At 39.7% G+C, this 17,603-nt stretch overlaps 1 protein-coding gene across 1 annotated transcript in view; it reads left to right on the forward strand.

The window, feature by feature from the left end:
• The window catches only part of LOC126558421 (LIM/homeobox protein Lhx3-like), a 33,659-nt gene extending 18,261 nt beyond the window's left edge, over nucleotides 1–15,398 (forward strand). The window contains exons 2-4 of the mRNA XM_050214433.1: nucleotides 4,102–4,576; nucleotides 4,678–4,819; nucleotides 14,930–15,398. Of these exons, the coding sequence (XP_050070390.1) occupies nucleotides 4,102–4,576; nucleotides 4,678–4,819; nucleotides 14,930–15,358 (1,046 nt within the window). The 3' untranslated portion in view covers nucleotides 15,359–15,398. The remainder of the gene's footprint in view (nucleotides 1–4,101; nucleotides 4,577–4,677; nucleotides 4,820–14,929) is intronic.
• Nucleotides 15,399–17,603: the final 2,205 nt, after the last annotated feature.

Here is a 17,603-nt window from a genome sequence, read left to right on the forward strand (position 1 = left end):
ATAAAGAGATGGCAAGAGGGCAGTTTCTGCTCTGCCGTTTTCTTTAATATTTGCTGCATGGTGAAAGCCTGGTCAGTGTTTGACATTCCGTTTCGGAATTGGATCCTCTCTGACAGTTTTCAACTATCTCTTCGATAAATGGGACAAGTCGATGTTGTCAATTATCGCTGACGCCTATCGATAAAAACGTCTGCAAATGTTAGACTGCTAATTATCGTGACTCAACTTCTCCGTGCACTTTTGTCAAATTATTCGAACTTTTAGTTTAGTAGTAAGCCAATGTAGTATGTACCAACACGATTTTATGTCAAGACGGTCAACTCGGTAGTTTTGGACTTCCAAATCTAGATCAGTTTCTTACGGATTGGTCAATATGATAATCCCTCCTGTCAAGATCAATATGTGCATGCTCTGGCATTTTAAATGAGTTGCTGCTTCAACGGGTCCTTACCAATTTCATGAATGTAAAGACGTTGTAGTGTTCTCTAGTTCATGTTTGACCGGTGATGGAGTACTTAAACATAGTTTGATGACCTGTTTCTACTTGAACTCTCGCGCAATGAGATGCTTTGATGCTTAAACTGCATCGCCATTATGGCCAATATCTTGTAATATTAATATATTCATGTCTTCTTCTTCTTGGCTTAACGACTTTAGAGTTCACGTCGGCCATCGAATGGCTTACTAGAGTCTCCGATAACACGTAGTTGGAAAGTCAGTCCTCACTACGGGAGGACTGTCCGGATGGAATTTGAACCCCGGTCCTGCCGTACTTTAATGTATATTCCTGTAAAAACTATATTTAACCTGTTACTCGCTATCGACCGGGTTAGTACGCTGGATTAGTTATCTTGAGGTAGTATTCCCAAACAGGATGGAGAACATTTCAAGGATCAATTAATAAATAAATAAACTACATCAAACTCTCCACCACACTGATCGATACTCATTTAACCGTCAAGATTGTTGCTAGTGAAAGGGAATGGTTTTTAATCTAATCTTCAAGTAAATATAAGTATAACAATATCGATTATTAGCACAAGTTGATGGTTGTACCAGTGGCAAATCGTGGCATGTTGCAAAGACGAAGTAAATTGCTACGTCATCATTTTTACGAACAATTTGTAGTCAATTAGCAAACTCTCTATGCACAGCTAGTGCAAACACCAGCCAGTCGACTATATTTCCTCCCTTGTCCCTAGGCGTGCTAGCCCCAACGTCAGCAACAATAATCCCCTGCTACGGACCAAAGTTATCCCAATAATTGCTAACGTTAGCCTAATTAAAATTTATAGAACCTGTACCGTACCATTTCCACCGGCTTACAGACGATTATGGCGGAAGAAATGCCAGCAAGCCAGCTGTGCGCTCGGTTTTGCTGAAATGATTCCCGAAATATACATATACATAAAGTATGCGAAGAAACACAAAGCAAACATCGCCGGTCGGAAGAAACTGGAAAACCAAATTTTACAACATTCCAACAAACACACAAAACGCCCCACCACTGTATCACATCGCAATGGACATATTTGCAGAACACATAGCATTTGATGGTGGTGGTCCTGTTGGTGCCTGAGGCAGGAAAAAGATTGGCAGAAACTCCCATCGCTAATTAATTTCTTAGATAATAAATACTAACGCATGTACCGGGAAGCATACTGGTCGTTCGTTATAGCCAAATGCACCTGATAATGGTATTACTTAAGAACTATCACTCATAAATGTCTCCTGAAAAAAAAAAAAAACAGTGAAGCACAAGAGACTCTCAAGTGCATCTTCCTTTTAAATCATGTAACCATGTTCTGCAAAGTTCGAAAAGAAATTTTCTTTTTGTGCAATGCCTCAAGAAGCATAATTAAAACGAGCACAAAGTGGGACATTTCCAAAACCACAGACCCGCAAACTATACCCTTGTACTAGTACAAAAATGCGAACGCAACGACATTATACGAAAGACCGAAAATGAAGCACCAACCAACGAAAGCAACGGGTGAAAGGCCGAAAATGAATTCTGATCTAACTCCCAAGTCTACACGCATAGGAAAAAAAAGAGCAGAACGGGTGAAGGAAACTTTTGCAGCAACATATAAGATGCTAATTAATGAATACAAAACATCCTCTACCCTAATTACATATTCATTGGCCAGGATGCAATTAATGCTAATTACTTTTCTCTTTAATCATTATAAAATAGCGACGTTTTGACATCGGCATGCACTTGACGTGATTTTAATTAAATAATTTCACCCGAAACGGAATCCAATAACAGAATTCATCTGCATCTTCCATTCTTTTGCAACAGAAAGAGCGCCAAGCGACGATAATGTATTGCAACAAAAGTGTTTATAAAATGGAGAAATATACAAAAATAAATACAAATACGCATAAAACAACAACAGTCGCATCATCATCTGCCACCGATCATTAGAAGACGGCACATTTGTTGTTAAACTGTATTCCGCTGTTTAAAATGCGGTAGTAAAGTGTCTACACTCTCCACCAGCTGTATCGCAACAAGTCCAGATGTTGGATTGTTGTGTCCCTTTGCGGACTATCATCAACCTGCAACAACATCCAATTGGAATAATAACGATTTTAATGAATCTAAAACATTTCTCTGCATATCTCATAAAACCCACTTGTTGGAAAGGAACTGAACAAAACCAAGGGAACTGATAACACTTTTTAGTTGGTAAAATTAATTTCATGGATGTTGTGTGCGCTTATCTGTGCTTGGTTGGTCGCAGAAGCCGTTCCATTGGACGACTCTACCTGTTACACAAGATACGAGAGGATTATCATTAATTGTTATTTATTTCCTTTCGTTCGTACCCGAATTCTGCATCCCAAAATACAGATTTTGGCATTTATTGCGTGTGTGTATCATATCCGCTTCCAAACAGACGATCGAGTTGGTATCGATCTCGATTTTATTGTTTTGCGGTTTTTTGTACTATGGCCATTCACTTGTGTGGAACCTAATTCCGCCATTTTCACATACTTCCTCAGCTACAATTATAAGCAATTTTTAACCTTTCCTTTGCTGTTTGAGGCTACAAAACCGAATCGATTACATCAGGCAAACAAACAAGTTCCTCGAGTGCTCTATTTACGTGACATACGAAATTCGTGTATCATCGGTCTTTTCCTTTGATTCCAAACTTCTTTTTCTCTTACTCACTCTCAGTCGGCAATTTACAATCATCTCATCCTTAAACACACTCGGATCGGTATAAACAAGCGCAACGAAATAGATCCCTAGAACACGTTACAAAAAAAAAAAAAAATGCGGGAGGAACCAGAAAACGGATCAGGTCGTAATAAAAATTGCAATCATATTTCTGCTGATTGAAAAAGTTTATCTACATTTATGAATTTGTGTGGCGAGACGGTGGCGAAGGAATGGCAGTAAGTGCCAGGGGAAAAGCCGTGCGCACCATAACCGAATCGAATTCAGGATGGTAGAAATTGATTTTCGGTCCGATACTGTGGTACCACCACCGGATGAACGGAAAAAGGATGTCGCAATTGTACTGTGATGGTCGGTCGGTCGGTCGGTTGGTCGTCGTCTCAAAGTGAAATTCTGATTGTATTTGCTAAAAGGAGGAGGATGGAAGAGATAAAGATTGTGTGACACACGCACTTAACCTCTCCATATCCTGCACAACAACAGCCGGAACCGGATACGTACGTAACGTCCAGAAGATTGGAAACTGGGCTTGCAATTATTCGCTTGTAAGCATTTTGCTCGGCGAAGGATTTCTTCGGCCAGGTTAAAGTTAATGCATGTTTAAATGGGACGGTTCTGCACACATGGTACAGAGATTTTGTGCATAGATGGTACTGCAATTGTTGCTGGAATTGGGGAGAAAAGGTTCAGCATCCAGTGTCCGTATCGGAACTTTTTGCGGCAAATGGGGAATGTGTGGAGTTCAAGCAATGCAAAAAGCTATTCTTCTTTTACTGACTGATAATCGTAAGGATAACACTATTCAAATACTTACTATATAATTTTTCAGAAACCTAACGGTACACTGTCGCCCGCTCTATATCTGAATAAATAATGTAAACAGTCTTAATTACCTTATATTCTTACAGTGGAATCAATCAACGACCACACAATCAATGTACAACCGAATCGGACACTACATTCCGGCAGCGTGTCAGCAACAACCATGGGACACACGACAGTTACACCTACCGCACCGGCCACCACGATCCAATCATCGGTCTCATCCACGCCCAACCTGGTCGCTGCGACCGGTTTAGCCAAGGACTGTGCCGGCTGCGGGAAGCGTATAACCGAGCGCTTTCTATTGAAAGCACTCGATATCTTCTGGCACGAAGATTGCCTCAAGTGCGGGTGCTGTGATTGCCGGCTGGGCGAGGTCGGCTCAACATTGTATACTAAAGCGAATCTAATTCTATGTAAGCGAGACTATCTTAGACTATTCGGCACGACTGGCTACTGTGCCGCTTGCAACAAGGTGATACCGGCCTTCGAGATGGTAATGCGCGCCAAAAACAATGTCTATCATCTGGAGTGCTTCGCGTGCCAACAGTGCAATCATAGGTAAGGACGTTCCGTGGAACCACCCATTCCCTACACCCTCCGATGCTAACGAAACACCGTTTTTCTTCCGTTTGTCTGGCTTGTTCCCGCTTTCGTTCCAGATTCTGTGTTGGCGATCGTTTCTATTTATGTGATAATAAAATCCTATGCGAATATGACTACGAAGAGCGGTTGGTGTTTGCCAGCATGGCCTGTAATCCTTCTAGCTTGGCGCATATTCGGAGGCAAGTTAGTAATTTACAGGTAAAATAAAAAATCCCCCACTTCAAATCGAATCCTTCCTTGTTTTAACAACTCTCCCGTCGTGTTGCTTTTGACAGTTTTTGTATGTTTTACATTTATGTTCTATGATTTATGCAGTACATCACGTTTTTAACACTAAGTATGACTAGGAGAGGTGTTAATAGGAACGACTTAATGGCTCATCATTTCGTTTTTGTTGCTTTCTATCAAATTTTAAAGCCGAACAGATTAGATGCCTAAAATAAGATATCTATTTACAAAATAAGTAAAAACTTTCTAGTGCAGAAACTTATTCCTGCTCCTATTGTCAAAAAACAACCATTGAAATCGATTTTTTTTATTAATTTTTTTTTAATTTGACTATTTCAAGCCACAAATATTTGTAGTCGAAACCAGAGCAAATCGGCAACAATCTGCATAATAATAATGAGGATATAAAATTTTCTTCCGTCATCAAAGCAGCCGTAAAATATATGATTATCCTGCCGTGATCAAAATGGATCGCGTACTTCGATCATTGACACGAAGAACCGTTCGTTTGTTTCCTTCTTTTTTTTTAAATGACGAAGCAAAACAATAGGCAAGAAGTGTAAAAAAAAGACACACACACACACACTCACATAAATAGTATTGAATGGAAGTGCTTGTGTAATGGATGGAAGTAATTTACGCACGATATCGGCAATGCACCGTAAACTCGGTTACGAGTTTAATATCACGCCTGTGACAATAAATGGAGCATTACAAATAACCGAAGGTATTGCCGGTTGGCTCAATGTTTGTGTCATCAAGAAAATATAAGTGACATCTGGTGGAGTGCGGTTATTGTGCCTGCTTCCAAAAGATTGTAGTGGTAAAACCAAAATGTCTATAAAACGCGATTGAACGTTACGTTACCCCGTTGATATTCCATCAGCACGGGGTTCCGAAATAAGCTGTATTCTTTACTGCCTACTGCAGTTGAATGTTGCAGTGCTGCTATCCTGTATCAACTAGCCTACTTACGGCTTCAGCGACCGGAACGTAAATTTTGATTCGATTTTTACTTTATCTCTTTACCAGTTTACCAGGTCTTCGTCTTCGTTTTGTTTTGGTTATTAGTTGTGATGCTAAAAATATATGATTTTCATTACAATTACTCAGCTCGTAATTTTAATGCGAAATTTTTTTGGGTGGTTTTAAATGCCTTATCGGTGGAATTAGTTTTTTTCGTTTATTTATAGTCTTTGAGTGGTTGAAGGGGCGGCCCGGTGGTGTAGGCGACAGCGGCGCCGGTCTTCAAACGGCAGGACCGGGGTTCAAATCCCATCCGGACCGTCCCCCGTAGTGAGGTCTAACTAACCAACTACGTGGTATCGGCAGACTAGAAAGCCATTCCGATGGCCGGCATGACCTTAGAGGTCGTTACGCCAAGAAGAAGATAGTCTTTGAGTATTAGAGATTACATTCGCCTCTCTTCTGTATAAAAAAATGGTTTAATCTAATACAAAACTATCATATATGTGGCTTAAATATTATGGAAAACTATTGCGATTATGGCATATGGTATGGGATAAGTTTAAACTATTGTTTTTTTAAATATAAATTACTAATCCGTAAAAATCTAATGAGGCGGTTCTGCTGGAGTTTGTCGGGTGATAGGATTGTCGTGAAATCAGTTTCTAGTAGGCAGGTGGCTCGGTGTGTTGTGTATTCATGGCAATCGGTGAGGATGTGGCGGACGGTGATGTCAACACCACAGAAGCTGCAGGTAGGAGTGTGTAAGGCGGGTATGACCTATACGAAGGCGGGAAAGGACTCGTTGGATGTGGCTGGATTCGGTATCTTCCCATGAGGAGGTGTTGTGCTTGATAGAACGGAGTTTGTTGCTGAGGTCTACGTTGTGCCATGTGGAGTTCCAGTGTTGGGAGATGATGGTGTTGGTGAAGCGGATGGCATCACGGCGTGAAAAGGTGTTGTATGGTTCGTCAGGACGGAGCCGACCATCGTTGGCAAGTTGGTCGGCTTTCTCGTTTCAGTTGATTTCGGAATGACCCGGAATCCAACAGAAAACGATTGTCGGGGATTCAGGTATCGAGTCTAGGAGCAGGATGTGGGGATCTTTGGAGGTGCCGTGTTCCAGGGCAGCCAGAACACTAGCACTGTCGCTGAAGATGACGTTCGGTCGGTCAGTTTGCAGTCCTTCGTCGGCGGCTAGTTGAATTGCTATTGCTTCGGCGGAAAAGATGGAGGTGTGATTAGGAAGTTTGATGGCGCAGTTGTCCGTGGTGGAGTGGATCCCAAGGCCGGCTGAGTCCAGATGAACGAAGCCTGAGTTTGTAAAGATATGATGAAAATGTTTGTATTTAATCTGTATTGAGTGAGTAAAGGTGCTATTGGTGATGTGGCTGCTTTTTCCGGTTCCCCGGAGAGAGCTTATAAGTTCCCAGTCTATGGCAGGTGTACGGAGATGCCAGGGACGAATCCCCCGGCGGGTGGATTGGATGATCGCTGGTAGCTGTTGGTTGGTGAGTGTTTGTAGTTCTGCGTTTGCTCCGGTGATGAGTGCAGTTACGTCGAGTCCTTTCTCAAGGATCCGAGCTGCAGCTTCCACTAGTCGGTTGCTGATGATATGTTCCATAGGAAGGAGACCGCTTTCACAGAGGTCCCTCCTCTGCGAGTTGATCGGACTGGTGACAAATGCACCAGTGGCATAGCGGATGGGTGGAATTAGTTGCAATGCAGTAGCTGCTTTTATAATTATTGCACAAAAACATGTTCAGAATTTGTTTTTCTGTATTATTATGTACTAAATTGTTGGTTTCTATGGCTAAATTGTCGAGACATAGTAGTGCTTTGTAGCATTAGTAGAGACTCTGAGTAATTAAGTTTAATAAACCTTGATCCAGTAATGTCTCTTGTACTAGTTACCGGACTAGATGCTTGCTTTTTTATTTGAATCTTAAGAATATTAAAGAATAGCTGCTTAGTGTGTCTGGCTCGATAAGACCATTTTAATAATTACTGACGCTCAATTCATCGTTAACTAAATAAACTTCTTAGCTCCAGGCAGACTGAAACAACAAAGACCGCTTTTAAGGGCTGAATTTAGATCTACCAAACACATCGCTAGTGAACCAATCACACAAAGGATGATGACGTCCTAGTCACTCAGTAATGTAGTTGATACGAATATGACAGTTGATCAGATTAGAAACAGTTTAAGACATTCATATTGACGATTCCTGGAATTGTTTGTGTTTTTAACCATTATGAGGGTAAATTATGTCAGATAACGTTAATTTACGAATAAACGAAAAACGATTTCATGTTTCTGTGTTAATTTTACGCGTGAACTTGATAAATTCTTTCCTATTTTTTCTACTTGTGTCCCTCAGTTATCTTGCCACTTCTTCCCCTGAGACATATTAAACATATTTTGTAAAACCTTAGAATTATTTGATTAATTCGATTAAACGTTTGGCCGTTAGCATAGCCTGAACTCATTATTTAAACCTATCTTTTGAACTAGCTTTAGAGCGAAGAATCTATGACTCACTTTTGAAATGTTGGGCTCAAGAGACGATGTCAATTTTGTTTAGTTTAGTTTCCAGAACTATGGGCAATTGACTACACTGACACTAGTCAGTTACTTCAAAAAAAAATTACTAATGTACCAAAAGACACTCTTGAACTCTATTATAAAACAAATCATCGAACATATAACATTTTATCTGAGCAACAGAAGATTCCCTAGTTATGTGACCAAACTTGATTAAAATTGTACATTCCACACAATGTGTCATGATATCATTTTGGTGTGTGTTACAGCGCGATTGGTTATCTTATCCTTATTTGCATTTGTAGTTACACGATGCTTTCCACCCAAAATGGCATTATCTTCATCGAACCTAAGACCGACATCGAACCTAAGACGGACAAGAGCTCATATCACGAGTGTGCTACACAATCACTTTCTCGTTGGTTCTAGTGTGGACGTGTGGGGCATCGGAAGCGAAACGATAAATACATTTTAAAATATTATCCTGACCCTACATTGGTTACTTGGGTACAGTTCATATGGAACAAAAAAAAAACTTAAAATTTAAAAATATTTCAAAAATATATTTTTCAAAGGCATGGGGCCTTGGCATGGGGCAAAAAGATAGTTAAAATATGGCACATAATAATTTCCTCGTTCTCCACTTTCAGTTTGGAACGATTTGTTTTTCGAAAGCAGACAATTGGTTTCTAGTTGAAAAGGTGTATATTAACTTTGATTTTCACGCTGTGCGGTAGGCGAAGCATGCACAGTGCATAATTTTGATTAAACCATCGTATGGTCATGCTTCGCCAGGATGGAACGGCCAAACTATTGATGCCTCGGCACGCGAAACGATCCGTGGCTTGCGGCTGAAGACCATCCTAAGCACAGCACCGCAGAGAAGACGCAGGGCGAAAAAGAGCAGATGCTTCAAAGTATGAACTATTTTAAAATGTGTAACTGCATTGTTATCTATGATTGAGATCGTGTTATGGCTTTCAACACAAAGCGGGTATCACAAACCACTGCAAAATATGACGCAGGACCACTCACATGCCCTTAGGACGTTGTTGTTTCTTTTTGTTTTTGTTTACTCCTCTTTGGCTCTCTATGCTAAATGCTCTTCGCTGACTGAATCTCAAGCAATTTGACCGGGAGTAGTTTATGAGTTGCTTTTTTTTTCGGGCTGTTGTAGCGAACCTCGCCACCATAAACAAGACATTCCCTGTATGATGAGGTCAAATCAAACATCCAACTAGTTGTATGCGCTTTAATTTTGTTTGAACAACTTATAAGCTTATAATTAAAAACAAACAGGACAGGAGGTTTGTTTAATTGACCGGTGGCAAATTATGGCTTGTGGTGAAGGGTGACTTCCGTGCGTGTAGCGTAGGGTCTTGGTGGTTCCCTTTTTTTAAATTAATGATTAAGCTATGGTGTAAACATTCGTTTATGTAAGGTTTGATATCGAGTTTAATTATTACAACAGTAGAACTTTAATGTCGAATAATTAAAACCAATTAGAATGCAATGTAAAAATCGGATTGTTATTAAACGCCGGGTAATAAGTAACGGAAAGGATTTAGCGAAGAATGTTACCTTAAAAAACGTAATTTAAAAAGATTTGTTTTTAATTATCGTGAAAAAAGGTTATTAGTTAGGTTAGTTAGCCAGCAATACGAACAGGCCTTTCGTAACTAGGGCTAATTATTACTTAGTAAATAAGTGTAAAATTGTCTTTTTGTGAGTAAATAAGTGTAAAATAGGTTTTAGGGGCGACTCGGTAGTGTAGGCAACTGCGGCGCCGGTCTTCAAATTGCGGAACCGGGCATCAAATCCCATCCGGACCGTCCCTCCTTAGTGAGGACATGACTATCCAACTACTTGGTAATTGGCAAGTCTAGTAGGCCATTGGCCAGCGTGACCTTTAATGAGTTTTTTTTTTGCTCATTGAAGAAATCATTGACCTTATTTTGTCTCTCCTTTTTTACTCTTTAAACTAGCTATCGTGCTTTTATTATAATAACTTTTCATTACATTACATTTATTAAGTGATCTGAAAGTGATTTTGGAAAAAATGGGCCTGGCAAAGAATGTCCTCCCGGTGGTGTAGGCGACAGCGGCGCCGGTCTTCAAACGACAGGACCGGGGTTCATATCCCATCCGCGGACCGTCCCCCTGTAGTGAGGACTGACTAACCAACTAAGTGGTATCGACAAGTCTAGTAAACCATTTCTCGATGGCCGGTATGACCTTAGAGGTCGTTAAGCCAACAAGAAGAAGAAGAAGGCCTAACAAAAGAAAGTGCGAAAGTATTGTGTATTGGTATCGGAGGATAATTAGGAATCTGTTAGGTTAGGAAATATGACACCTCAACATGGGACAAAACTTTAGTTGGCTGCAGATCAAGATGATCTATGGTTGAGTTTTTTTTTTAATTTTTTTGTACAGGAGTCTAGCATTCTGATTTAATTCATTTTAAAATTACTGTATAGAAATAAACCCTTAAGCCGCGTGAAAGTTCGGGGCCCTTATTATATTGAATATTCATAACTCGAGGAGCAACGACCGCTGAACGCTCAGTCCGCGCATCATTCAACCCGCCATTGTTTATTTCTGTTGCTAAATGACCTAATCTATGTCCTAAGCCTCAAGCATTTATTCAATAAAAACTGGCCAAGTTGCTAATTTGTTCTGAAGATCTTCATCTTCTTATTCTTTGCTTAACGACCGGCTAGGGGTCACGCCGGGCATCCGGTGACTTACTAGACTTATTGGTAACACGTTTTTGTATAGAAAATCCTCTCTTTGGGGGAATGATATACGTGGGATTTGAACCCAGGTCATGGCATGAGAAGACCGACTGACACACCGGTCCATGTAACAAAATAGATATAACTTATACATCATAAAAAAGTTGAGTTTGGAAACAAAAACAATTGTTAAAAACGTTGTGTTTTTTTTCCTACTTTCTCCAACAAATTTGTGGTTGATGTATATACATTATTTAATACACGGCACTCCACACATACACGTTAACAAAGAAAATAGATAAACGCACCGATTGTAGGAGTAGGAAAGAACTAAACCATGCATACACGAATAGATTCCCACTATCGCACTCGGCTTCGATGGTGATGGTGATGGTAGTTAAAAGCGTGTAAATGAAGGACGATGGGGCATGAGAAATGGGAAAATATTTTTAATGAATTTAATTAAATAATAATTGTAATAGAGCAGGTCTCCTGCAACTTTGCCCTTTTTTCGCCACTGTACCTTTGTCCCCATCGCGATGCCTGTACCACCGTCCTAAATAACGATTCTTTTTTTTTGTGCAATGAATTGGAAGCCATTGCTAGGATTAAACGAAAAAATGGTTGTATCTCATTTTTTGTTTTCGAAAAACCATTGACATTCACGGTGTGAACGGTGGGGACGATGACTGGGGTATGTGGTGTTGGTAGAGAATCGTTTCTTTTTTTTAATAGCATTTTTATCATTAATTAAAAAGAATAAATCAGTGTGCAGCAGTAGCAGAAGTTGAACTGTAAAACAAATTCAACGCGTGTATTCGTGGACGCGAAAGAATCACTTGCTAAACGAATTGCTCTGTCATTTTATCTGTGGTATTTGTGAAGAACGAGAGTGTGTTGGTACACAACGAAGAGAATTCGTTAATCACCTGAAGCAGCACCTGGATGACCGCGAAAAGTGTCAGGACAAAATATAGATAAATTTGGCATTTCTGGAGTAGTAGGTGGAGCAGCAGCTGGATTTATATTATCCCTACATTGACTTAAATGATTAAAATTACACGAGTATATCGAACATCATATGTCACGTGAAGGTGGATGGAATATTCTCATTCGTCCTTTACTACTATTGTTTTCAATCTGGTGGTAGAGAGGGCCATCCGCGACTCAGATATCTTAGATGACTCAAATGAATCCTCGGGGACCATCTTCAATGAGTCAAAGATCTTGACATACACTGATGTCATAAACATAATAGGTTTGAGGCTCTCCTATACAGCAAGAGCCAGCCAAAGGATCGAGCAGGTGGCATTAAACCTAGGGTTGGACATTGACGTAGCAAACACAAAAATGATGGTAGCACCACTAGTGTGCATGCTAAGAAACACTGATTTACGCAGGGGTAATCTGCAGATGAGTGATCGCACCTTTGAAGACGATAAATGATAGAAAACTAATTTAGCTTAAATGTAGGATACAGAGTCACCTGAACGTTCGCAACTGAATAGTAAAAAAAAAATCAATCTTCTGTAAAACTAAACCAATGCTTTGAAAGATCACTGGTTCCTCCTTTGAGTGCAGTCTCATGGTGTCCATCGGTAAGATACCTGAGATACCTGATAGAGTGGCTATCCTACCATTTTAAGCCCCTTGAACATTCAACAGAAGTTGCGGTTCACAACCAATAAAAAGGTCGTCACTTCTCGTTTTATTTTCTACAGGAATGGCATTGTCCAATGTGATTTGTAGTATAAGGAGTCTTCCAATAATTGCTCCAAATAGTAGTAAAAGTCCAAAAAGTACCACAAAGATGGCCCTCGAAGGCTACTCGAAGCGAGTACTGAAAAAAGGAGCGTTTGGGCATTCTAAGAGATCTCCCCAAGTAGCCAACCTAAGTGTGTCCTAGTACCGTCCGATCGCAATTTTCTAGATCAAGTTGAAGAGGAAAATCTATCCCTATCTAATAATTGCATGGTCAATGTTAGGGATGAATTAATATAGGCGACATTTCAACAGAAAAAAAGGCCAGTAATTTATTGTTTGGAACTTATGACTTAAGTGCCGCCCCAACAAATCGTTCGTCGTTTATGCGAATCCAGTGTGATATTCATGTGCAATAACTAATCCGAAAGAACTCTGAGTGAAGCTAAAGAAACTGTTACGTATGACAATTTATGAACGCCACTTCACACGGAACGCAGATTTATACTGGATGGCGGGAGAAAAATCACTCACAAAAATTATGGAATACCTATCCCTACGTTTTTTCAACCGTTCATCAGCTGAACCTTTCGCTATACTAAACCCTTTAAAGACTAAGGTTAAGTAAGGTTAATGTATGGTTAAGAATAGTATAAGGGAATGAACAACTGACCCGAGGACCATACTCACGAGGCTCTTGGCGGTTGCTAACTTAGCGAACATCATAGTGCGCCTAGCGACAGACGCTGTTATGAGCGCTCTTGGATCAGTGCGCTCTCTTTTCTCAGTGCTTGAGCTACTTTGCTACCATTTGAGTATTCTTCTGTGACAGCTCTATAGAAACGACATTTGTAGGTTTTCATTTAATCTTTTAATGAAAACATTTTAATTTGTACGGATTTTTCCCCTCGGCTTAATACTAAAAAATCTAAAAATGTTCATGGCTTCCGTTCATTATTGCTATACCTATAAAAGGAAAGTAAATCCTGCGTATGTGATTATGATTTAGATGTGATTTTATACCAGTTCTTTTTTGCGAGTTACTGGTGCCGCTCTGCTATCTATGCACTTAAAATATATTACTTAAAATCGAGTGCTACACAACCTAAAGGCAAAGAGAAAGAGCATTTCGATCCGCCAAAAAACTCTATCATCAAACGAAACGATTACACTATAATATGCAGCACATCGGTCCGCCAAATTAGAAAGTGATAAACAAAACTGTGACTGTGGTAAATAAAAACAAAACCAAAAAGCCACCCTGTACATTAAGTTGAAGCGCGAGCCAAAATGCCGGACACCCAAAGTAGCATACGGTGGCTTCCTCTACTTTCACAAAGCACAAAAGAAAATTAATTATAAAAAGGATAATAACTTTTCTTGTGCATCTTTAATCTTTTCCAGATAATTAAAAATTTATAATTAGAATACACAGAAAACAGATCCCACAAGATAAAGGGGTGAACCAAGTGGTGTGCAAAGCAGGGATACGGAATGCGAGGAGCGGGATGCTGGACCTCACAAACAAGCAAAAACTAAATCTTCACTGTGTGTCCTGCAAGTTGAACGAGAAGCAGGACAACGCTTATTTAGCATTCTAAATAATAGCCTGCGATAGTTCATAATGCAACTAATGCACATGCAGTTTTGATGATGTTTTAGTGTATCCTTTTCTCTGTTTATTGTCAGGCGAAGTAGAATTCGAATGAAAATAAAATATTTTTATCACCAAAGAGTTACGCGCTGGTCCTGTTTCAGTGTCGCATATTTTTGTACTCGTTTCATTTGATTCTATTTCTTGTTCTGTTTAAATACTTTGTGTTTTACTTCTCATTATGCGGCATAAACCTTTCTCCAGCACGGTCTACGATCTTAATTAAAACGAGTGGCACAAAACCTAAGCATTATTTTTTCGTTTTACATTTTCGCCGTGCTTCATTATTCACTTGCCTTCTTCTGTGCAGCAGTTTAATCCCTTCCCGTTCCACCAACCATCCGCTTAATGTCTGTTTGTCCCGTGAATCATACCATGGAGTAGTTTCATAATGTTTCCCATAATTAAATATGTACCATTTTGTTCTTTTCTCACTTTGGCGGGTGTTTGCTTAAATGACGAATCGTGCATATCTGTAGCCCGCTGGAGAAAATCACCACGCTAGTGCCGGACGTTTGCCACCAGCCAGTGCTAATCGATCTCAATACGTAGCAGAAAAAGTTGGACTGTCCCAACAGCAGCAGCAGCAGCAGCAACATCTCCACCATCAACAGCAGCAACAATCCTCTGCAGCTGCATCGGTAGCGACGACATCGGTGGCCACGATAGCTTCGACAGCCTGCGAGACACATCCATCATGTACGCCAGCAACGGTTTCGCCTCAACAGCAGCAACAACACCAGCTAGCGTCCGGCGTTAGCAATCTACATGTGCAACATTCCACTCAACAACCGCAACAGCAACATCATCATCATCATCCAAGCAACCCGGGTCCACATCGAGACGATGGTTCCAGCGGTTACGGCAGTCCGGATTCGGAAACTTTCGAAATGCCAAACAACCAATGACGTTTGATGTCGTGAATAACGAAAATGTGCTGATAAGAGGCGGCAAGCAAGATATTTTCCATGGCAAACTCTGTATACCATTTCTAGTCAAATTGGCCAAACCAACACGTTGGAATATTTTTTTTTACAAAATTAGTACAATAATCACTACGCATGCCAACCTAACGTCTATGAAGGATAAATAAAAACCAAATCTCCAGTCTCAACATGTTTTTGTGTTCCACGTTACACGCAAATCATTAAATAAAACAATAGCTATTGCCTTATCACCAAACCCAAAGGAACGCTCTGATGGCGAGCATCATCATCATCACCAAACAACAGCTTCAAAGCACCGCAAATGCGTTAAGGCAAATAGTTAAATACCCGATCGGGTATATGATCAAAACAAGGCGTCAAGGGGGAGTGAAGAAATCAACTTTGCCCCGCGTATTAACCATCCCAATAAACATTAATCTCGGTCTTCCATAGACTGCTCTGCATTTTTAAAACACGTGCGCGTTGCTGTTCTGTCTATCCGTTACCACACGTTTAGCGGTCCTGTAGACGTTAATCCTCTGTTGTTGTAGATTATTGAACAGTCGTAAGAAATTGGATTATTTACGGTAATTCTAGATGATGTCTCTTTCAAAAAAAAAAATATTTTATTTTATTATTGTCACTGAGGTGGATAGTTTAAACAATTATTTCTTCATTTACTCTTTTTTTTCTTTTAATTTGATCGAAGTGCAATAAGGAACAGCTTATTACAGTGACTCAAACAGATATAGGGAAAACTTAAAAAATTTTAACATTTGCTCGGCGTTAAAGACGATTTTTGTTGGCTATAGTTGGACTGACCAAAGAAAACCGAACAATTGTATTTATGTGGGGTTTAGACAAAAAGGAATAACACATTTTATTACATTTTTTTACTTTAAAGTGCTTAAGAGCTTACATTTCTGTGCTAGGACGATGAACAAATCTAAAAAAAAAACCATATCCAGAACAAAATCATAGGCAAAGCATGGCTTAGTGGGAACATGCAGCTTAAAAGATAAATTTGATTAAAAAGTTTTGATCAAAGCTTATAAATTTTCGAATAAGATTCTGATTCTGTTTTCTAACCAATAACCCAAAAATGACCATTATTGGTTCAGCGTTAAAATGCACTATTATACCAAAAAAACTAGAAAAATTCATTAGCTTTTCATTATAATAAATGAAAACCTTTCGGATATGGTCGTTTGTTGTTCCAAAACTTCTTTATCGAAATTCTTTTCCTAAGAGCCGCGAGCAACGGGAATTTTCCAAATCAAAATTTTAGATTTTTGTAAATGTTTGTGAAATGTTCTCGCTTTGAGATCAATTTTTTGACAACCTGGCGCATACACAAGCTTCCCATACGAGGCGTTTTTTGACCATTTTTACATCGATTTCAAACGGTTTAAATTGCGAGTGGAAATCCGGGAAAAAAATTTAATGTTTGAACATCTATAATCGCCCGACTCCTTTAAGCAAATCCAAGTATCGTTCAAGTCAAGTCCAGCCGATGGTTAAGAAAATTACCCATTAAGTCATGCAACTGTTCAATATGAATGAGTCCTGTTTTCTGTTTGAGGCACTGTTGAAGCATTTGATTAACTTCTTTGTCGTCAGCATCAATAAACTTAACACGAAAAATGTTCCATTAGTCGGTCACAATGTTTAATTTTTCCCACGATTGTACTCATGTATTTGTACGTCCAAAACATATCTAAATTTCTGCATTTATTTTGTGTGTAAAATTGTAAAAAAAATCGTTGAACAATTAACTAGAAACGGTGGTAATAATAAGTAATACTGTGCAACTAGTAGCAGCTACAACGACGAGAGTATCGATTAGTTTCAGGCAACAAATTAGAAAACGCTAGCTTTGCAAGATCTGTTTCGGGAAAGCGCACACGTTTAGGAAATGAAATGGCCAGAACACGTGTACAGTTGATTCGCTTTAGACGTAACTGAAAAAAGTAAAAGAAAAACAAATACAGCGAAAGCAGAACCCATGCTAGGAACGTGGGCGTAAGCAGTGCTTAGTAAACGGAACCAAGTTAGACACGAATGTAGCTCGTACTGCTGCTGTTCCAACCATACATTGTACCGATATGCATACAAGCCGTATACATACCGATGCATATTTGCGACCGTACTCTCCACAATGGATGCACTCTGTACTAAGGGGACGAAGCCAAGCATCATAGAGTGGAAAGATCCAAACTAGAAAGCT

Source organism: Anopheles maculipalpis, chromosome 2RL (genome assembly GCF_943734695.1).
Source record: "Anopheles maculipalpis chromosome 2RL, idAnoMacuDA_375_x, whole genome shotgun sequence".
NCBI lineage: Eukaryota > Metazoa > Arthropoda > Insecta > Diptera > Culicidae > Anopheles > Anopheles maculipalpis.